At 33.5% G+C, this 23,970-nt stretch overlaps 2 protein-coding genes across 2 annotated transcripts; both read right to left on the bottom strand.

Annotated features, from left to right (window-relative positions):
• Nucleotides 1–2,712: 2,712 nt before the first annotated feature.
• Nucleotides 2,713–4,359, bottom strand: LOC147790125 (exopolygalacturonase-like). Its single transcript, XM_087128562.1, has 4 exons — nucleotides 4,204–4,359; nucleotides 3,816–4,118; nucleotides 3,192–3,710; nucleotides 2,713–3,100 (listed from the first exon to the last, which is right to left on the bottom strand). The coding sequence occupies exons 1-4, from the start codon at nucleotides 4,336–4,338 to the stop codon at nucleotides 2,837–2,839; spliced, it is 1,221 nt and encodes a 406-aa protein (XP_086984688.1). The 5' UTR covers nucleotides 4,339–4,359; the 3' UTR covers nucleotides 2,713–2,836.
• Nucleotides 4,360–14,088: 9,729 nt separating this feature from the next.
• LOC147790126 (exopolygalacturonase-like) lies at nucleotides 14,089–15,590 on the bottom strand. The gene is made up of 4 exons (XM_087128323.1): nucleotides 15,456–15,590; nucleotides 15,068–15,370; nucleotides 14,444–14,971; nucleotides 14,089–14,352 (listed from the first exon to the last, which is right to left on the bottom strand). The coding sequence occupies exons 1-4, from the start codon at nucleotides 15,588–15,590 to the stop codon at nucleotides 14,089–14,091; spliced, it is 1,230 nt and encodes a 409-aa protein (XP_086984449.1).
• Nucleotides 15,591–23,970: the final 8,380 nt, after the last annotated feature.

Raw genomic sequence — 23,970 nt, forward strand, 5'->3', positions numbered from 1 at the left:
AACATAGATTTTTTTGTACAAAAATCAAGAGCTACCTATGGAACTATTAATTGAAAACAATGCATACTACCGTCCTATCTCAGCTTCCATGACCATTCCAGCATTCATCGTTATCCGTGCATGGACGCTTTATCTTTACATGAAAAATAAGACTAGCATGTAGCTCGAGTATTTTAGTAAATACTCAGTAAGTAATCTCATTGTTGGAGTCAGGTAATGCAAACATACACATACATGATGGAACCTATCTTTTAAAACAACGTATCATGAGCTTGAGTTCTGCCCAGTTTAGGTAGGGTTGGATGTGTGGTACTTCCCCATACACGGCCCACGCACGCACACATGGACATAGCAGGCAGACTCGTATACGTACCCCTGGGTCTGGCTTCATCGAACTAAACACGCTAATGCGTCGCCGGACACCACAGAGTGAAAGGCTCACATGATATGATGATGAACAAAAATATCGAAGGTATGCGTCTGTACTAACATAACATAACGAGGAAATATCCTAATGCACATGACATTGATAAATGCATAATAGCTTAAAATCATAGCATATAATAAGAATCATTTCGTTTTTCCTTTCATTCATGTCATAGTACACATATGAATCACGTATGAATAGTACTTATCACGACTTATATCACACACATTCATAACATGGCTTCACATGGCATTACATATCATGACGTAGCATGGCATCACACACATTCATAACATGGCCTCATAGGTCATCACATAACATACTTAAAATAGCATAACATTCCTAATTGTGTGCATGTAAGGGCCACAGGGCAAGCATGCTTCATCATACAATCCTTCCAACCAACAAATGTAGAGTCACTCACTTGTTTAGCCCAGATTCCCTTGTTGAACGATGAAAGTTCCACATTTGCTAATTTAGGGAATGATCGTTGGTTTATAACAAGGAATACTCTATCCATTGGTGTGAGGCCTTTTGGGGAAACCCAAAGCAAAGTCACGAGAGCTTATGCTCAAAGTGGACAATATCATACCATTGTGGAGAGTCGTGTTCGTCTAACCTCCCTAACTATTTTATAGGTGTTCTTAGGACATAGTATTAAACTTAGTTTAGCTAAACATATTGATTACTCCTAGTTTTAGCTAAAAAAAATATATTAAATTTGAGCAAATAGGAGTCCTACGGACTTAAAATGGCCTCAATACTGTCAAAAACAACTTTTTAAGGGTCGAAAATGTTGGAAATGATTGGCGTTTAGATTTTAAACACTTTTTTTTACTGTTTTATACACTCCTTTTCTTCGACATTCTATTCTAAATCATCAAGGTTGATCATTCCCCAAGAGAATTTCGAAAAACATAATTCGGGACTTTTGAAGCACGTGCTAAAAATACTGAGTAACGTTGATGTTTTTCGAAATTTTCTTGGTGAATGATCAACCTTGATGACTTAGAATAGAATGTCGAAAATTAGGGTTTCGATTTTAAACACTTTTTTTTACTGTTTTATACACTCCTTTTTTGTTCGATCAATTCTAAATCATCAAGCTTGATCATTCCCCAAGAAAATTACGAAAAACATCAACTGTTACTCAATTTTTTTAGCACGTGCTTGAAACGTTCTGGATTAGGGTATCTTTAAGCACTTTTTTACTATTTTATAACTCCTTTTCTTCGACATTCTATTCTAAATCATCAAGCTTGATCATTCCTCCTAAGGAAACCTTCGAAAAACATCGATCGTTACTCAGTTTTTTTTAGCACGTGCTTCTAACATTTTAACTAGAGAGAGTAGGGGCCTCTCATGGTCGAGGCTTCTCCCGTCGATCTTCATCCTCGTCAAAGCTTTTCTACTAATAAGCTGACATTTTAGTGACAAATGGAGGCTGAATCGGACCCAAAGTACTTCTCCCTTTCTCCTCAAAACTTTTTTTTGACTTCTCCCTCACCCAACAAAATTGTGATATGTTTACAAATAATCCCTCCCATTTTTCAGTTGTTTTAGAATATTTCAACTATTTCTAGAATTGTTTTTATATCTAATATGTCGGTTTCTTCTAAAACTAGTTTTTACCTTGTTTGCATTGTAAAATCCTGTATTCCTATTCAAATTAGAATTCTAAACTCTCTACGCCCTCTGGGATAAGATATTTTTCGAAACAAGCAAATCATAATGGTAAGATATTTTCCGAAACAAGCAAATCATAATGATTGCTGGTTTTATTATTTTCATTCGTTTTTTGCTATATTGCAATGGATTCAGCAAAACTCTTCTTATAAGAATAGCCTTTTTCTTGATAGCTTTGATTAATTTAGTACTTATTCTTATGAACTAATGAAATACGTATGATTTTATTTTCCTTTATTAAGATCTTTCTAGTTTGCTACCCATATTTTCTAAGTTAATTCCAATGATAGTTTATTTTGAATTAAATTATAAAGGGAGACTTTGTCCTTAATATTTCTTTTTATAAACGGTGTATTTTATATAACAGATTTTGAAATTTTAATGGTGTATTCCATAAATCTTATTGCTGTATTTTTAAAATTATTTATTAATACTTTCCATTTGTAATTTTTCCATTGTAAGGAACCTCCACAAACAGCGTGATACTAAATTCATGGTCTTCTGGTCTTCTCCTCCTTCAAAGCAAAAGCAATGTCAATTATGTAAGAGGACTTTATTATAGTATAAAAATAGAATCGTTAAGTATTAATTCTCCTAAATTTTAAAAATACAATTATTGAAAACATGCCCAACATCATGGCATGTTGTAAATCGAATTTTGAAAGTTAAAATAAAAATGATAGGAAGAATGGTTTGAAACATTTGTCGGCATTAAAAGATTATTCAATCAGTCGACGGAGTGGTCTCAGGTGGCGCTGGTTTAGCACAGATGGGAGGGTTTTGCTTTCCAGAAACGGTCGGTTTCACATTTGCACACTCAGACACAGCTGGCCCTTCTTTACCACTATAAGTGAGGTCAATATCAGCAATTTCCACCCCCTCACATGGATTACTTTTACTGCAAACGAGTTTGACTGCAACCGGAGTAGAAGATGTACCCCTGATATTCTTGAAACTAACTTTGCTAATCTTAATGGCGGATGGAACCTGGATGTTCAAAATAAACATTAAACATTAATTAATACTTGTTCAAAAGAAAATAAGTTGGAAACCAACGAGGTTCGAATTTAATACACACCTTTCGGTTGCATTGATTCCATGGACAATATTCTTGATCTATGATGATAGGGTTGGCAACATTTTCCATTTCAATATCTTCAAAATGCATGTCAGAGGCTGGGTATGAGACGGCAGAATCTGGCCATGATTTGATCCTGACACCATTTGTAGTACCGATTAATTTGCATTTCTTCACTGTAACTCCTACTACTTCTTTTTCAGTTTTATACTTGCCCAAGCTGCCTATGCTAATGCCATGTCCCGGTCCGCAAGTAACATCACTAATGGTTATTTTTCTGTTAGTGTATCCTACAGATATACAATCATCTCCCGTTGCAATTGCGGTATTGAGAATGTAAACGTCTTCTGAATCGCCCAAGTGAATTCCATCGGTGTTGGGACTATTGTGTGGTGCAGTAATTTTCAGGTGATCGAAGGTAAGATTCTTGCCGGCCAAAACATTGATATGAAAATTCTTGCTATCCAACGAAGTTATGTCCTTCACTATCGAATTTGTGATGAAATTGAACTTCAAATTCTGCCCATTTTAAACAAACAAAGAAAAAACACTCCCATGTTAAAGCATATAATGCTAACCCAGATTATAAGTTCTTTTTATAATTAAAGTAGTACGAGAATTTACCATGGGAAGCTTTTTGCATTCTTTCTTCAGGTGGCAATCATTCTTTTCCCAACCAGCTTTTCCTTGGCCATCGAAAACTCCAGTACCAGACAATGTCAAATGATCGACGTATTCCATAACAAGCAACCCATCTCCTTCCGTGTCGGTAGGAGAAGCTTGTAATGTTCCTTCAACTAGAAGCTCAATAGCACTTTTACATGGACCTTTGAGCCTGGATTCTCCTAATTGATAAGTTCCTTTTGGAACCAATACTTTACTTGGAGTAGCCGAAGCACATGCTTCCTTCCATGCATCTGCTAAAGCCTGTGAATTCAACCATTTCATTTGAGAAAAATATTTTGTACAAAATGAAATTTTCGTTTATCAACTTAAACAAATGTACACGTACTTTAGTAGCATCAGCATTAGGTTTGGCACCAAATGTCGTAATATCAAAAACACCGCTAGTAGCATCAACGGTAGCATTAGACACCAACAATAGCAACAGTGGTATTAATGCCATAAACTTTGATATCAATCCCATCCTTTCTAGTTCACCTGTCTCTTCTACCTTACCTTATTTTCTTTTCTTTTGGTACAAATTCTCAAACTTCTTAGGAATAAGAATTGATTTGAATGCATTCACCAACTCAAACCCTCTTTATATACAAACACAAAAATAACCAATTCAAACTAGCTAAATTTGTTAAAAGATAATTACGTGGTTTAAGGCAGGCCCTATAATTAGTTTTACCTTAAAGGAGGGAGGACTGGTTTGGTTTGGTTGAACATAACTCCTTCATTAAATTTATATATTAGATAAATGTACATCCTACAATTTTCAACAAAAGAACACGATAAAAATTATCCTCAAAGAGTTTATCAAAATTTTAATATATACATTTATATATATTACTTTTCAAACTCTATAGTATTACTCTCTACTTTTCTTACTTTTATTCCTATCTCACAAGTTCTCCTCTTTTTCTCCCGAGAAATATATCGATGAGAATAAATATTTTTTATTTTATTGTTTTTAGCGTTATCAAAAATATATTAAAACGATGTGATGGAAAAAAAATTTCTTTAGTCATTTTTCAGCAATATTGGTCGGTCGAGGCCCGTTCATGCCCAATTGGTTAGTCGGGCTTGTCCATTTCCAATCCTAATGGACAAACCCTCGATCCAATTTTCTCTCAATTCTTCACATGTCTTGTTACGTGATTGATACATTCTATTGGGCGCACTTGCCGTATATTTTTCAGAATCAGCTCTAGAAAATTTGTAATCTATTTTTTAGAATCCGCTCTAGAATCAATATAAATGTATAGAATTTTATCTGTTGTTTTCTCAATTATTCCGGATGAATGGAGTTGTAGGGTTGCTTGTGATACGTCATGCGGAGTACACTTGGATTGATCAAGATCCCCTTCAGCTGTGATTTTTTTGGATCTTTATGCGGTCTCTTGCAGAAAATAGGTTGTAGCGTTTGGGCACGGTTCCCTCTACCTCCTTAGGCTGTTCTTGTTCCTTTTGTCAATGAATTCCTTTAAAGTTTCTTTTCTAAAGGAAACAAGAAGAGAAACAAAATTGAGCCCAATGGTGTTATCCTCGAAGATATTATTTAACTTTCTGGGATGATAACCCACCGTGAATTATGAAGTTAGTGGATATCATGTAAGGGGTATGGAATGAAATGATGAAAAAAATTTAGAATTTCAGGCTATTTCGAGGTTGAACGACGCATCAGTGCACAGGCTTCACGCGCACGTGGAGGTGCGAGTAACCAAGGAGTGGGACATGTGGGCAACGAGTGTAGTACGCATGTGGGTGGTGGAGGCTTATTTCAAGTTTCAGCTCGTTCTGTTCAACTCCTTTTGACCTGTTTTATCAATATTAGCTTATACTAACCTTGAAAATCATTAGATATAGGTCAAATTAAGAGAATTTGTGACGAAATTACCATATTATGAACAATTATGAAAGCAAAGGAATTGACGATTCATGTAAGTAGTATCTCGAAGCTCCTAAACAAGCATGTTACCATGGGATTAAGAGCTAGAAACGTTGAATGTATGTAAATGGCACGAGTTAAATAATAATAATAATAATAATAATAATAATCATGAATCCATGCCTAAAATGTGAGCATATTAGAGAATCGTGATTAGTAAGTATGATGTACGACTCTAGTTTATGCTTATGAACTATTTACGATATGGAGATGTGAATGAGTATTCTTAGTCTACTAATCCCGGCAAAACCCGTAACCAATGCGATGTGTGCCAAGTTGGGAACAATAAATATTTATGACCAGAGAATTTAGTGGACAAACCGTATTTGACCGAGAGTGAGCCTTACGTACGAGTCTAAAATTTGTAGTGAACATAAATAGAGCCAACAAATAAAACTTAAGGTTGCTAGAACACCTTAATATCAACGGGGAGGTCCTAGTAGATGAGACTAGGAGCCAAGGTAATGGTTGGATGGAGGACTCTATCCACACCAAAAGCCTAAGAATAACCCATTGGGAATAAAACTTAAAATATTTCCAAAAAATAATAAAATTTGTTAATGATAAGTTAGCTAGTTGAGGAGTAAATTAATTACTCGTCAAAATTATTTTTAATTTTTGTTTTTAGATAAATGTGAAGTAATGTGATCCAGATGACTGTGTAGTCGAGTTGGAGACTTAGGGATCCTACCTAGACCGGTAATTTGTGTCAATAGTAAGAACAGTGAATCAAACTTTCGAGTAAGGCCGATATTGTATTAAATTTATATTTAACATATCATTTAATTTTTAAAAATTTAATTTTGTCAGAGATTTACTAAACACAAATGGAAAGTTCAAATATTTATAAGCTAGATCTATTTAACTTTTTTTTTTTTTTCTTAGAATCTAAAAATAAACTAGACAAACAAAATTTTGAGATTAATTTCCGTATATTCAAGGAAATGCATGAGTTTAAAGTATATTTTCTTACATTTAAAAATATTTTAAAGAGTTTCAAAGGTCAATCCAAACAAGCTTCGAGAATAATTAGTTGGTTTCTTCATATGTATAGATGCACATTACTCCATACGAAGCTGAGTTACTACCTTACAAAGAGTAGCCAATTTTATAGAATTAGTACCATTTTTGTATCCAAGTTTTCTTTTATTCAACATAGATATTAGACATGTATGGTTTAACTACTATATGGATCCCCTTTGACATTTGATCATTTTAATATCTCTACGTTCTAAATGTTCGTTGTTTTTTGTTCTTGCATTTTTAAATTTGATTCATTTTGGTCTATATACTTTTTAAACACGACTACTTGACTTTCTGTTTGCAAAATTTTAACCTACAATTTATACATAATGGAATCCATTTAATACATGTAGACTATATTTTAGGAAGGATGAGAGGAAAATGAAAATGAAGAGATTAAGATGAGCCTTGGGACAAAAATAGACCTATTGAAAAGAATAGACAAAAATAGTTTAAATCTATTAAAAATAAAATAATCCAAGTTATCCTTCTCACTTAAAAGAACTTTTAGACGTTTGTAATAAGTTTATTATGGTAGGCGATGCATTAGAGCATTTCATATGTTACTATTCCCATGTTCCAACGTTATCCAACGGCTATTAAATTCATGTCTAATCAGATTAATCTAACACGTTAAGAATATATTTTTTGTAGAGTTAGCAAAACTTTATAAGTAATAATTTTTGACGCACTATTTGATCGAAATAGATGGGAAAGGATAGTTTCATTAATATATCAACTGGTTCAATCTACAGTGTATCTCCAAGAAAACAGGAATGACGGATAAACATTATAGATCAACTAGTTCCAACGTGCATAAACTTGGTGTTTAATCTGAAGAAATGTCATGAGAATTTATGTCTTAAAATCTCGTAATTAATAATTTGATTTAAAAAAATTTATTTAGAGTTTAAACAGTATCCATCCTATGAAAAATTGAAAGTTATTAGTGTCACGTCGTGGACCTCTGGAAAGATCATGTTTAAGTAGTAATATAAATGGTTTATAAAATATGGATAAAGTTGGGTGCTTTATTCTGATAACATTGTTGTTATGAGCCACGATTGTTACAAATGATTTGATCCAAGTCTTTCAAGTGAAAATATGAGTAGAGATACCTCGTAGAATGAGTTTGTGTAGGACTAAACCAAAATAATTTATCTATTTTTCTTTCTAATAAATTTTTTACTTGAGAAGATTAATATTTTACCGTATGATCATATGCAACTCGATCTTAATTCTAAGTGAGTTACGAACTCTACTTATTAGGGTTTATCATTTGATTTGCAAGGTTTGAACAACTTTCCTAACCAATTCAATATGTCTTCCATTTTAGAGACTAACCAAACAGAGAGTTGAGGACATGTCTTATGAGATGTAATTCAGTTATTTTAATATCAAGTAAGTAAAAGAGTAGTTTTCTAAGTGATGACATGAGAACTTGAATAAAAGGTCCCTACCCTCTTATCATGGTTGGATCATAAACAATTGTTCTTTCAAGAATTTGTGGTAATTAACAACTTAAATATAGTTACAAGGGCAAAACAAACGTTTGACCTAACCATAATTACGATAAGCTCTTAAAGGATCTAGTAATAATTTCATCTATGTAACAACTTGTCGTGCAGCGTATAGGAGTGCAACTCTAAATTTATCGTGGAGTGGCGTATAATTAGTGAATGATCATTAAATGAAGAATTTAAATAAGTGACATGTAGGTTCATAAACATATTAAATATAAAAGAAAAATGGTTTATTTATTACAGAGTTCAAATTAATATTTAATACGTGGTCTATATCAACTCACAAAAAAAATTATATTATAATACATTAATAAAATAATTAATGTATTTTAAATACATTAAAATAATTATTGTTGAAGTAATGTTGTCACATGGTAAGCATTTTAATTTCATATTTGTAATATGTTATTTGCAAACTTGATGGTTTAAGTATATTGGAAGCATTAAATTTAAGATTTTATATTTATTTTAACTCAGAATGTCATATAAATTTCATCATGAAAAATCCGTCATAGAAAGTTTTATACCCCTGAATTCTCGACATTGCATTAATCGATTTAGGAAAAGTCCATAAGTATATTCAACTATCCATACAAAACTAACATTCACATTCACGGTTTTATCTTCCTAATGAGTTTACATTTTTCATGTTTCAAGCAGCTTAAAATTAAATTTAATTTGTTTTCAATGGATTTAGACTTTGAGATAATGTAATGGTTTGGAATTAAAATATATATATTTAAATTTGGTCCCATATCTCGCGATTTCGGGCGAGGCATTATTTTTGCAAAAGTAACCAACACAACCCTCCCTTAAATTCACATCTCTCATCCCTTATAAACACATCCAAATCCACACATTTACGGACCTGGGCAGGTAAGGGAGACAAATCTTGGATTTTAGGTTGTCGTATCTCTCTCGGGCCTCTGCTATAGGTGAACCACACTTCTACAACGCCCACGACCCAATACAAGCAGTCCATCCCGGAACGTATCAGCCCAGTGTGACTCAACCCAACCCATACAGCCCGCAGTTAACTTGAATAATGACCCGCCTCATTCCCGCGTTGACGCAGCTTGGCGGCGCAGTGGACTTGGCTTCTCAGCTAGACAGCTCGTTTAAAAATTATATACCATTTCCTAAGTTTTGGACCTTCCTAAAACCATTTTTACCTTATTTAAGGCATTTGAGATCCGTAAGACTCCTATCTATCCAAATTTAGTTAGGTGTAGGACTTATGTTAGAAATAATCATCATGTTTAGTTAGGCTAAGAGGTTTATATGCCGTAAGCATGTTATATGAATTGATATAGGTGAGAATTAAGCATTGGAATATAGTTTTCGAAGCGGCTGTCGAGTAATTAGTAACTTCGGTCAAGGCCAATCTTTTAGTGGTCTTACGGTTGGAGTAAGCTAATTGGTTGATGTATGATGGTGCATGCATCATATTAATTATGTGATGCTTATATGCTCTTTGTATTACCATGTATGCATGTGATATCCAATACACTATATTATGAATGAAATGAAATGTCATGTATGAAATTTTATGTCTTACCATATAAGTTACGTGATGGATTACGTGATATATACCATGTACATGATCCATATATGAAATATGTTATGGGGGGAAAGAGAAACGAAATGAAACAACTATTATGTTAGGAATGAAAATCATGGGACCTCATGCATGTATGTATGTCATGTACATCGGGATACTTCCCCGTAATGTTATGCTAGTACGGATGCGTACCTTCGATATTTATGTTTGTCATGATATCATGTGGGTCTTTCCTTTTCTGAGGCATCCAGTGACGTGTAATATTTTGTCCCAACCAAGTGAGGCCCAAGGGGTAGGTGTACGAGCCCGCCTAATGGGTCCATGAGCGTGTACGTGGGCCGTGAGTGAAAAAGTACCATGCATCAAACCCTATCCGAAACTAGAAAGAGCCTAAGGTCATGTTACGGTTTTAAAAGATAGATCTCAATCATGTATTGTGTGTGACTGCTTTACTAACTCCAATAGTGGGTTGACTTACCGAGAATTTCGTAAAATACTCAAGTCACATGTTACCTTATATTTTTTAAGTAAAGCCAAAACTCTCATGCACGAATGACGATAAACACTGGAAAGACCATGGAAGTTAGGATAGATCATGATAGGACAGCAGCATTGAATTTGAATTTAATTAGTAGTTGGTAGGTGTTTTATGCCAATTTGTTTTATGTTAAAAACCATGTTATATTTATTTATGTTTCGAACTGAATATGTAAGTCAATGCCTTTATTTTAAAAGTATTTATATGAATTTCTGCCTATGTGATTAAAGCATGCTAGGGTAACGTCACTAATTAACCTAAAAAAATTAGGGGCATTACCAATAATGTTTTGTTTTAAACGGTTGAAAATAGTAAAATATCAAGATTATTCCTAAAGTAAATTAGTTTGAGATAGAATTAAAAACCTAGCTTAACATTACTTTCATTCATTAATATAAATATAATAATTCATAATAACGAACTTAAAATAAAAATTGACTATGAGAAAACTCTATGGATAGTTTTATATAGATTAAGGTATTTTAGTTGATTGAAAGGAAATATCTGTAAGTAAGTAGGAGTTGAGTTGACTTAGAGTTGGATTAGTTTTTTTTAATTATTTTAAAAAGGTGATAATTAACTTTCAAAAATCAATTTAACCAACCTCTAAGGTTTATGAGATTAATCTAATTTGTCTGAGTAATAGTGTAACGCCCCTAATTTTCTTACCTAGATCAGACACGTCATTACATGCATGCCTTTAATAACATATGCGAAAATCTAAATAAAAATTTTAAACGAAGCCATGAACTTACATGTTTAATTTAAAACAATAAATAAAAATAATGTCGTCGTCGGTAACATAGATTTTTTTGTACAAAAATCAAGAGCTACCTATGGAACTATTAATTGAAAACAATGCATACTACCGTCCTATCTCAGCTTCCATGACCATTCCAGCATTCATCGTTATCCGTGCATGGACGCTTTATCTTTACATGAAAAATAAGACTAGCATGTAGCTCGAGTATTTTAGTAAATACTCAGTAAGTAATCTCATTGTTGGAGTCAGGTAATGCAAACATACACATACATGATGGAACCTATCTTTTAAAACAACGTATCATGAGCTTGAGTTCTGCCCAGTTTAGGTAGGGTTGGATGTGTGGTACTTCCCCATACACGGCCCACGCACGCACACATGGACATAGCAGGCAGACTCGTATACGTACCCCTGGGTCTGGCTTCATCGAACTAAACACGCTAATGCGTCGCCGGACACCACAGAGTGAAAGGCTCACATGATATGATGATGAACAAAAATATCGAAGGTATGCGTCTGTACTAACATAACATAACGAGGAAATATCCTAATGCACATGACATTGATAAATGCATAATAGCTTAAAATCATAGCATATAATAAGAATCATTTCGTTTTTCCTTTCATTCATGTCATAGTACACATATGAATCACGTATGAATAGTACTTATCACGACTTATATCACACACATTCATAACATGGCTTCACATGGCATTACATATCATGACGTAGCATGGCATCACACACATTCATAACATGGCCTCATAGGTCATCACATAACATACTTAAAATAGCATAACATTCCTAATTGTGTGCATGTAAGGGCCACAGGGCAAGCATGCTTCATCATACAATCCTTCCAACCAACAAATGTAGAGTCACTCACTTGTTTAGCCCAGATTCCCTTGTTGAACGATGAAAGTTCCACATTTGCTAATTTAGGGAATGATCGTTGGTTTATAACAAGGAATACTCTATCCATTGGTGTGAGGCCTTTTGGGGAAACCCAAAGCAAAGTCACGAGAGCTTATGCTCAAAGTGGACAATATCATACCATTGTGGAGAGTCGTGTTCGTCTAACCTCCCTAACTATTTTATAGGTGTTCTTAGGACATAGTATTAAACTTAGTTTAGCTAAACATATTGATTACTCCTAGTTTTAGCTAAAAAAAATATATTAAATTTGAGCAAATAGGAGTCCTACGGACTTAAAATGGCCTCAATACTGTCAAAAACAACTTTTTAAGGGTCGAAAATGTTGGAAATGATTGGCGTTTAGATTTTAAACACTTTTTTTTACTGTTTTATACACTCCTTTTCTTCGACATTCTATTCTAAATCATCAAGGTTGATCATTCCCCAAGAGAATTTCGAAAAACATAATTCGGGACTTTTGAAGCACGTGCTAAAAATACTGAGTAACGTTGATGTTTTTCGAAATTTTCTTGGTGAATGATCAACCTTGATGACTTAGAATAGAATGTCGAAAATTAGGGTTTCGATTTTAAACACTTTTTTTTACTGTTTTATACACTCCTTTTTTGTTCGATCAATTCTAAATCATCAAGCTTGATCATTCCCCAAGAAAATTACGAAAAACATCAACTGTTACTCAATTTTTTTAGCACGTGCTTGAAACGTTCTGGATTAGGGTATCTTTAAGCACTTTTTTACTATTTTATAACTCCTTTTCTTCGACATTCTATTCTAAATCATCAAGCTTGATCATTCCTCCTAAGGAAACCTTCGAAAAACATCGATCGTTACTCAGTTTTTTTTAGCACGTGCTTCTAACATTTTAACTAGAGAGAGTAGGGGCCTCTCATGGTCGAGGCTTCTCCCGTCGATCTTCATCCTCGTCAAAGCTTTTCTACTAATAAGCTGACATTTTAGTGACAAATGGAGGCTGAATCGGACCCAAAGTACTTCTCCCTTTCTCCTCAAAACTTTTTTTTGACTTCTCCCTCACCCAACAAAATTGTGATATGTTTACAAATAATCCCTCCCATTTTTCAGTTGTTTTAGAATATTTCAACTATTTCTAGAATTGTTTTTATATCTAATATGTCGGTTTCTTCTAAAACTAGTTTTTACCTTGTTTGCATTGTAAAATCCTGTATTCCTATTCAAATTAGAATTCTAAACTCTCTACGCCCTCTGGGATAAGATATTTTTCGAAACAAGCAAATCATAATGGTAAGATATTTTCCGAAACAAGCAAATCATAATGATTGCTGGTTTTATTATTTTCATTCGTTTTTTGCTATATTGCAATGGATTCAGCAAAACTCTTCTTATAAGAATAGCCTTTTTCTTGATAGCTTTGATTAATTTAGTACTTATTCTTATGAACTAATGAAATACGTATGATTTTATTTTCCTTTATTAAGATCTTTCTAGTTTGCTACCCATATTTTCTAAGTTAATTCCAATGATAGTTTATTTTGAATTAAATTATAAAGGGAGACTTTGTCCTTAATATTTCTTTTTATAAACGGTGTATTTTATATAACAGATTTTGAAATTTTAATGGTGTATTCCATAAATCTTATTGCTGTATTTTTAAAATTATTTATTAATACTTTCCATTTGTAATTTTTCCATTGTAAGGAACCTCCACAAACAGCGTGATACTAAATTCATGGTCTTCTGGTCTTCTCCTCCTTCAAAGCAAAAGCAATGTCAATTATGTAAGAGGACTTTATTATAGTATAAAAATAGAATCGTTAAGTATTAATTCTCCTAAATTTTAAAAATACAATTATTGAAAACATGCCCAACATCATGGCATGTTGTAAATCGAATTTTGAAAGTTAAAATAAAAATGATAGGAAGAATGGTTTGAAACATTTGTCGGCATTAAAAGATTATTCAATCAGTCGACGGAGTGGTCTCAGGTGGCGCTGGTTTAGCACAGATGGGAGGGTTTTGCTTTCCAGAAACGGTCGGTTTCACATTTGCACACTCAGACACAGCTGGCCCTTCTTTACCACTATAAGTGAGGTCAATATCAGCAATTTCCACCCCCTCACATGGATTACTTTTACTGCAAACGAGTTTGACTGCAACCGGAGTAGAAGATGTACCCCTGATATTCTTGAAACTAACTTTGCTAATCTTAATGGCGGATGGAACCTGGATGTTCAAAATAAACATTAAACATTAATTAATACTTGTTCAAAAGAAAATAAGTTGGAAACCAACGAGGTTCGAATTTAATACACACCTTTCGGTTGCACTGATTCCATGGACAATATTCTTGATCTATGATGATAGGGTTGGCAACATTTTCCATTTCAATATCTTCAAAATGCATGTCAGAGGCTGGGTATGAGACGGCAGAATCTGGCCATGATTTGATCCTGACACCATTTGTAGTACCGATTAATTTGCATTTCTTCACTGTAACTCCTACTACTTCTTTTTCAGTTTTGTACTTGCCCAAGCTGCCTATGCTAATGCCATGTCCCGGTCCGCAAGTAACATCACTAATGGTTATTTTTCTGTTAGTGTATCCTACAGATATACAATCATCTCCCGTTGCAATTGCGGTATTGAGAATGTAAACGTCTTCTGAATCGCCCAAGTGAATTCCATCGGTGTTGGGACTATTGTGTGGTGCAGTAATTTTCAGGTGATCGAAGGTAAGATTCTTGCCGGCCAAAACATTGATATGAAAATTCTTGCTATCCAACGAAGTTATGTCCTTCACTATCGAATTTGTGATGAAATTGAACTTCAAATTCTGCCCATTTTAAACAAACAAAGAAAAAACACTCCCATGTTAAAGCATATAATGCTAACCCAGATTATAAGTTCTTTTTATAATTAAAGTAGTACGAGAATTTACCATGGGAAGCTTTTTGCATTCTTTCTTCAGGTGGCAATCATTCTTTTCCCAACCAGCTTTTCCTTGGCCATCGAAAACTCCAGTACCAGACAATGTCAAATGATCGACGTATTCCATAACAAGCAACCCATCTCCTTCCGTGTCGGTAGGAGAAGCTTGTAATGTTCCTTCAACTAGAAGCTCAATAGCACTTTTACATGGACCTTTGAGCCTGGATTCTCCTAATTGATAAGTTCCTTTTGGAACCAATACTTTACTTGGAGTAGCCGAAGCACATGCTTCCTTCCATGCATCTGCTAAAGCCTGTGAATTCAACCATTTCATTTGAGAAAAATATTTTGTACAAAATGAAATTTTCGTTTATCAACTTAAACAAATGTACACGTACTTTAGTAGCATCAGCATTAGGTTTGGCACCAAATGTCGTAATATCAAAAACACCGCTAGTAGCATCAACGGTAGCATTAGACACCAACAATAGCAACAGTGGTATTAATGCCATAAACTTTGATATCAATCCCATCCTTTCTAGTTCACCTGTCTCTTCTACCTTACCTTATTTTCTTTTCTTTTGGTACAAATTCTCAAACTTCTTAGGAATAAGAATTGATTTGAATGCATTCACCAACTCAAACCCTCTTTATATACAAACACAAAAATAACCAATTCAAACTAGCTAAATTTGTTAAAAGATAATTACGTGGTTTAAGGCAGGCCCTATAATTAGTTTTACCTTAAAGGAGGGAGGACTGGTTTGGTTTGGTTGAACATAACTCCTTCATTAAATTTATATATTAGATAAATGTACATCCTACAATTTTCAACAAAAGAACACGATAAAAATTATCCTCAAAGAGTTTATCAAAATTTTAATATATACATTTATATATATTACTTTTCAAACTCTATAGTATTACTCTCTACTTTTCTTACTTTTATTCCTATCTCACAAGTTCTCCTCTTTTTCTCCCGAGAAATATATCGATGAGAATAAATATTTTTGATTTTATTGTTTTTAGCGTGTATCAAAAATATATTAAAACGATGTGATGGAAAAAAAATTTCTTTAGTCATTTTTCAGCAATATTGGTCGGTCGAGGCCCGTTCATGCCCAATTGGTTAGTCGGGCTTGTCCATTTCCAATCCTAATGGACAAACCCTCGATCCAATTTTCTCTCAATTCTTCACATGTCTTGTTACGTGATTGATACATTCTATTGGGCGCACTTGCCGTATATTTTTCAGAATCAGCTCTAGAAAATTTGTAATCTATTTTTTAGAATCCGCTCTAGAATCAATATAAATGTATAGAATTTTATCTGTTGTTTTCTCAATTATTCTGGATGAATGGAGTTGTAGGGTTGCTTGTGATACGTCATGCGGAGTACACTTGGATTGATCAAGATCCCCTTCAGCTGTGATTTTTTTGGATCTTTATGCGGTCTCTTGCAGAAAATAGGTTGTAGCGTTTGGGCACGGTTCCCTCTACCTCCTTAGGCTGTTCTTGTTCCTTTTGTCAATGAATTCCTTTAAAGTTTCTTTTCTAAAGGAAACAAGAAGAGAAACAAAATTGAGCCCAATGGTGTTATCCTCGAAGATATTATTTAACTTTCTGGGATGATAACCCACCGTGAATTATGAAGTTAGTGGATATCATGTAAGGGGTATGGAATGAAATGATGAAAAAAATTTAGAATTTCAGGCTATTTCGAGGTTGAACGACGCATCAGTGCACAGGCTTCACGCGCACGTGGAGGTGCGAGTAACCAAGGAGTGGGACATGTGGGCAACGAGTGTAGTACGCATGTGGGTGGTGGAGGCTTATTTCAAGTTTCAGCTCGTTCTGTTCAACTCCTTTTGACCTGTTTTATCAATATTAGCTTATACTAACCTTGAAAATCATTAGATATAGGTCAAATTAAGAGAATTTGTGACGAAATTACCATATTATGAACAATTATGAAAGCAAAGGAATTGACGATTCATGTAAGTAGTATCTCGAAGCTCCTAAACAAGCATGTTACCATGGGATTAAGAGCTAGAAACGTTGAATGTATGTAAATGGCACGAGTTAAATAATAATAATAATAATAATAATAATAATCATGAATCCATGCCTAAAATGTGAGCATATTAGAGAATCGTGATTAGTAAGTATGATGTACGACTCTAGTTTATGCTTATGAACTATTTACGATATGGAGATGTGAATGAGTATTCTTAGTCTACTAATCCCGGCAAAACCCGTAACCAATGCGATGTGTGCCAAGTTGGGAACAATAAATATTTATGACCAGAGAATTTAGTGGACAAACCGTATTTGACCGAGAGTGAGCCTTACGTACGAGTCTAAAATTTGTAGTGAACATAAATAGAGCCAACAAATAAAACTTAAGGTTGCTAGAACACCTTAATATCAACGGGGAGGTCCTAGTAGATGAGACTAGGAGCCAAGGTAATGGTTGGATGGAGGACTCTATCCACACCAAAAGCCTAAGAATAACCCATTGGGAATAAAACTTAAAATATTTCCAAAAAATAATAAAATTTGTTAATGATAAGTTAGCTAGTTGAGGAGTAAATTAATTACTCGTCAAAATTATTTTTAATTTTTGTTTTTAGATAAATGTGAAGTAATGTGATCCAGATGACTGTGTAGTCGAGTTGGAGACTTAGGGATCCTACCTAGACCGGTAATTTGTGTCAATAGTAAGAACAGTGAATCAAACTTTCGAGTAAGGCCGATATTGTATTAAATTTATATTTAACATATCATTTAATTTTTAAAAATTTAATTTTGTCAGAGATTTACTAAACACAAATGGAAAGTTCAAATATTTATAAGCTAGATCTATTTAACTTTTTTTTTTTTTCTTAGAATCTAAAAATAAACTAGACAAACAAAATTTTGAGATTAATTTCCATATATTCAAGGAAATGCATGAGTTTAAAGTATATTTTCTTACATTTAAAAATATTTTAAAGAGTTTCAAAGGTCAATCCAAACAAGCTTCGAGAATAATTAGTTGGTTTCTTCATATGTATAGATGCACATTACTCCATACGAAGCTGAGTTACTACCTTACAAAGAGTAGCCAATTTTATAGAATTAGTACCATTTTTGTATCCAAGTTTTCTTTTATTCAACATAGATATTAGACATGTATGGTTTAACTACTATATGGATCCCCTTTGACATTTGATCATTTTAATATCTCTACGTTCTAAATGTTCGTTGTTTTTTGTTCTTGCATTTTTAAATTTGATTCATTTTGGTCTATATACTTTTTAAACACGACTACTTGACTTTCTGTTTGCAAAATTTTAACCTACAATTTATACATAATGGAATCCATTTAATACATGTAGACTATATTTTAGGAAGGATGAGAGGAAAATGAAAATGAAGAGATTAAGATGAGCCTTGGGACAAAAATAGACCTATTGAAAAGGAATAGACGAAAGTAGTTTAAATCTATTAAAAATAAAATAATCCAAGTTATCCTTCTCACTTAAAAGAACTTTTAGACGTTTGTAATAAGTTTATTATGGTAGGCGATGCATTAGAGCATTTCATATGTTACTATTCCCATGTTCCAACGTTATCCAACGGCTATTAAATTCATGTCTAATCAGATTAATCTAACACGTTAAGAATATATTTTTCGTAGAGTTAGCAAAACTTTATAAGTAATAATTTTTGACGCACTATTTGATCGAAATAGATGGGAAAGGATAGTTTCATTAATATATCAACTGGTTCAATCTACAGTGTATCTCCAAGAAAACAGGAATGACGGATAAACATTATAGATCAACTAGTTCCAACGTGCATAAACTTGGTGTTTAATCTGAAGAAATGTCATGAGAATTTATGTCTTAAAATCTCGTAATTAATAATTTGATTTAAAAAAATTTATTTAGAGTTTAAAGAGTATCCATCCTATGAAAAATTGAAAGTTATTAGTGTCACGTCGTGGACCTCTGGAAAGATCATGTTTAAGTAGTAATATAAATGGTTTATAAAATATGGATAAAGTTGGGTGCTTTATTCTGATAACATTGTTGTTATGAGCCACGATTGTTACAAATGATTTGATCCAAGTCTTTCAAGTGAAAATATGAGTAGAGATACCTCGTAGAATGAGTTTGTGTAGGACTAAACCAAAATAATTTATCCATTTTTCTTTCTAATAAATTTTTTACTTGAGAAGATTAATATTTTACCGTATGATCATATGCAACTCGATCTTAATTCTAAGTGAGTTACGAACTCTACTTATTAGGGTTTATCATTTGATTTGCAAGGTTTGAACAACTTTCCTAACCAATTCAATATGTCTTCCATTTTAGAGACTAACCAAACAGAGAGTTGAGGACATGTCTTATGAGATGTAATTCAGTTATTTTAATATCAAGTAAGTAAAAGAGTAGTTTTCTAAGTGATGACATGAGAACTTGAATAAAAGGTCCCTACCCTCTTATCATGGTTGGATCATAAACAATTGTTCTTTCAAGAATTTGTTGTAATTAACGACTTAAATATAGTTACAAGGGCAAAACAAACGTTTGACCTAACCATAATTACGATAAGCTCTTAAAGGATCTAGTAATAATTTCATCTATGTAACAACTTGTCGTGCAGCGTATAGGAGTGCAACTCTAAATTTATCGTGGAATGGCGTATAATTAGTGAATGATCATTAAATGAAGAATTTAAATAAGTGACATGTAGGTTCATAAACATATTAAATATAAAAGAAAAATGGTTTATTTATTACAGAGTTCAAATTAATATTTAATACGTGGTCTATATCAACTCACAAAAAAAATTATATTATAATACATTAATAAAATAATTAATGTATTTTAAATACATTAAAATAATTATTGTTGAAGTAATGTTGTCACATGGTAAGCATTTTAATTTCATATTTGTAATATGTTATTTGCAAACTTGATGGTTTAAGTATATTGGAAGCATTAAATTTAAGATTTTATATTTATTTTAACTCAGAATGTCATATAAATTTTATCATGAAAAATCCGTCATAGAAAGTTTTATACCCCTGAATTCTCGACATTGCATTAATCGATTTAGGAAAAGTCCATAAGTATATTCAACTATCCATACAAAACTAACATTCACATTCACGGTTTTATCTTCCTAATGAGTTTACATTTTTCATGTTTCAAGCAGCTTAAAATTAAATTTAATTTGTTTTCAATGGATTTAGACTTTGAGATAATGTAATGGTTTGGAATTAAAATATATATATTTAAATCTGGTCCCATATCTCGCGATTTCCAGCGAGGCATTATTTTTGCAAAAGTAACCAACACAACCCTCCCTTAAATTCACATCTCTCATCCCTTATAAACACATCCAAATCCACACATTTACGGACCTGGGCAGGTAAGGGAGACAAATCTTGGATTTTAGGTTGTCGTATCTCTCTCGGGCCTCTGCTATAGGTGAACCACACTTCTACAACGCCCACGACCCAATACAAGCAGTCCATCCCGGAACGTATCAGCCCAGTGTGACTCAACCCAACCCATACAGCCCGCAGTTAACTTGAATAATGACCCGCCTCATTCCCGCGTGGACGCAGCTTGGCGGCGCAGTGGACTTGGCTTCTCAGCTAGACAGCTCGTTTAAAAATTATATACCATTTCCTAAGTTTTGGACCTTCGTAAAACCATTTTTACCTTATTTAAGGCATTTGAGACCCGTAAGACTCCTATCCATCCAAATTTAGTTAGGTGTAAGACTTATGTTAGAAATAATCATCATGTTTAGTTAGGCTAAGAGGTTTATATGCGGTAAGCATGTTATATGAATTGATATAGGTGAGAATTAAGCATTGGAATATAGTTTTCGAAGCGGCTGTCGAGTAATTAGTAACTTCGGTCAAGGCCAATCTTTTAGTGGTCTTACGGTTGGAGTAAGCTAATTGGTTGATGTATGATGGTGCATGCATCATATTAATTATGTGATGCTTATATGCTCTTTGTATTACCATGTATGCATGTGATATCCAATACACTATATTATGAATGAAATGAAATGTCATGTATGAAATTTTATGTCTTACCATATAAGTTACGTGATGGATTACGTGATATATACCATGTACATGATCCATATATGAAATATGTTATGGGGGGAAAGAGAAACGAAATGAAACAACTATTATGTTAGGAATGAAAATCATGGGACCTCATGCATGTATGTATGTCATGTACATCGGGATACTTCCCCGTAATGTTATGCTAGTACGGATGCGTACCTTCGATATTTATGTTTGTCATGATATCATGTGGGTCTTTCCTTTTCTGAGGCATCCAGTGACGTGTAATATTTTGTCCCAACCAAGTCAGGCCCAAGGGGTACGTGTACGAGCCCGCCTAGTGGGTCCATGAGCGTGTACGTGGGCCGTGAGTGAAAAAGTACCATGCATCAAACCCTATCCGAAACTAGAAAGAGCCTAAGGTCATGTTACGGTTTTAAAAGATAGATCTCAATCATGTATTGTGTGTGACTGCTTTACTAACTCCAATAGTGGGTTGACTTACCGAGAATTTCGTAAAATACTCAAGTCACATGTTACCTTATATTTTTTAAGTAAAGCCAAAACTCTCATGCACGAATGACGATAAACACTGGAAAGACCATGGAAGTTAGGATAGATCATGATAGGACAACAGCATTGAATTTGAATTTAATTAGTAGTTGGTAGGTGTTTTATGCCAATTTGTTTTATGTTAAAAACCATGTTATATTTATTTATGTTTCGAATTGAATATGTAAGTCAATGCCTTTATTTTAAAAGTATTTATATGAATTTCTGCCTATGTGATTAAAGCATGCTAGGGTAACGTCACTAATTAACCTAAAAAAATTAGGGGCATTACCGATAATGTTTTGTTTTAAACTGTTGAAAATAGTAAAATATCAAGATTATTCCTAAAGTAAATTAGTTTGAGATAGAATTAAAAACCTAGCTTAACATTACTTTCATTCATTAATATAAATATAATAATTCATAATAACGAACTTAAAATAAAAATTGACTATGAGGAAACTCTATGGATAGTTTTATATAGATTAAGGTATTTTAGTTGATTGAAAGGAAATATCTGTAAGTAGGAGTTGAGTTGACTTAGAGTTGGATTAGTTTTTTTTAATTATTTTAAAAACTTGATAATTAACTTTCAAAAATCAATTTAACCAACCTGTAAGGTTTATGAGGTTAATCTAATTTGTCTGAGTAATAGTGTAACGCCCCTAATTTTCTTACCTAGATCAGACACGTCATTACATGCATGCCTTTAATAACATATGCGAAAATCTAAATAAAATTTTAAACGAAGCCATGAACTTACATGTTTAATTTAAAACAATAAATAAAAATAATGTCGTCGTCGGTAACATAGATTTTTTTGTACAAAAATCAAAAGCTACCTATGGAACTATTAATTGAAAACAATGCATACTACCGTCCTATCTCAGCTTCCATGACCATTCCAGCATCCATCGTTATCCGTGCATGGACGCTTTATCTTTACATGAAAAATAAGGCTAGCATGTAGCTCGAGTATTTTAGTAAATACTCAGTAAGTAATCTCATTGTTGGAGTCAGGTAATGCAAACATACACATACATGATGGAACCTATCTTTTAAAACAACGTATCATGAGCTTGAGTTCTGCCCAGTTTAGGTAGGGTTGGATGTGTGGTACTTCCCCATACACGGCCCACGCACGCACACATGGACATAGCAGGCAGACTCGTATACGTACCCCTGGGTCTGGCTTCATCGAACTAAACACGCTAATGCGTCGCCGGACACCACAGAGTGAAAGGCTCACATGATATGATGATGAACAAAAATATCGAAGGTATGCGTCTGTACTAACATAACATAACGAGGAAATATCCTAATGCACATGACATTGATAAATGCATAATAGCTTAAAATCATAGCATATAATAAGAATCATTTCGTTTTTCCTTTCATTCATGTCATAGTACACATATGAATCACGTATGAATAGTACTTATCACGACTTATATCACACACATTCATAACATGGCTTCACATGGCATTACATATCATGACGTAGCATGGCATCACACACATTCATAACATGGCCTCATAGGTCATCACATAACATACTTAAAATAGCATAACATTCCTAATTGTGTGCATGTAAGGGCCACAGGGCAAGCATGCTTCATCATACAATCCTTCCAACCAACAAATGTAGAGTCACTCACTTGTTTAGCCCAGATTCCCTTGTTGAACGATGAAAGTTCCACATTTGCTAATTTAGGGAATGATCGTTGGTTTATAACAAGGAATACTCTATCCATTGGTGTGAGGCCTTTTGGGGAAACCCAAAGCAAAGTCACGAGAGCTTATGCTCAAAGTGGACAATATCATACCATTGTGGAGAGTCGTGTTCGTCTAACCTCCCTAACTATTTTATAGGTGTTCTTAGGACATAGTATTAAACTTAGTTTAGCTAAACATATTGATTACTCCTAGTTTTAGCTAAAAAAAATATATTAAATTTGAGCAAATAGGAGTCCTACGGACTTAAAATGGCCTCAATAATGTCAAAAACAACTTTTTAAGGGTCGAAAATGTTGGAAATGATTGGCGTTTAGATTTTAAACACTTTTTTTTACTGTTTTATACACTCCTTTTCTTCGACATTCTATTCTAAATCATCAAGGTTGATCATTCCCCAAGAGAATTTCGAAAAACATAATTCGGGACTTTTGAAGCACGTGCTAAAAATACTGAGTAACGTTGATGTTTTTCGAAATTTTCTTGGTGAATGATCAACCTTGATGACTTAGAATAGAATGTCGAAAATTAGGGTTTCGATTT

This window comes from Cucurbita pepo, chromosome 11 (assembly GCF_057944985.1).
Source record: "Cucurbita pepo subsp. pepo isolate OVF chromosome 11, ASM5794498v1, whole genome shotgun sequence".
Classification (NCBI taxonomy): domain Eukaryota; kingdom Viridiplantae; phylum Streptophyta; class Magnoliopsida; order Cucurbitales; family Cucurbitaceae; genus Cucurbita; species Cucurbita pepo.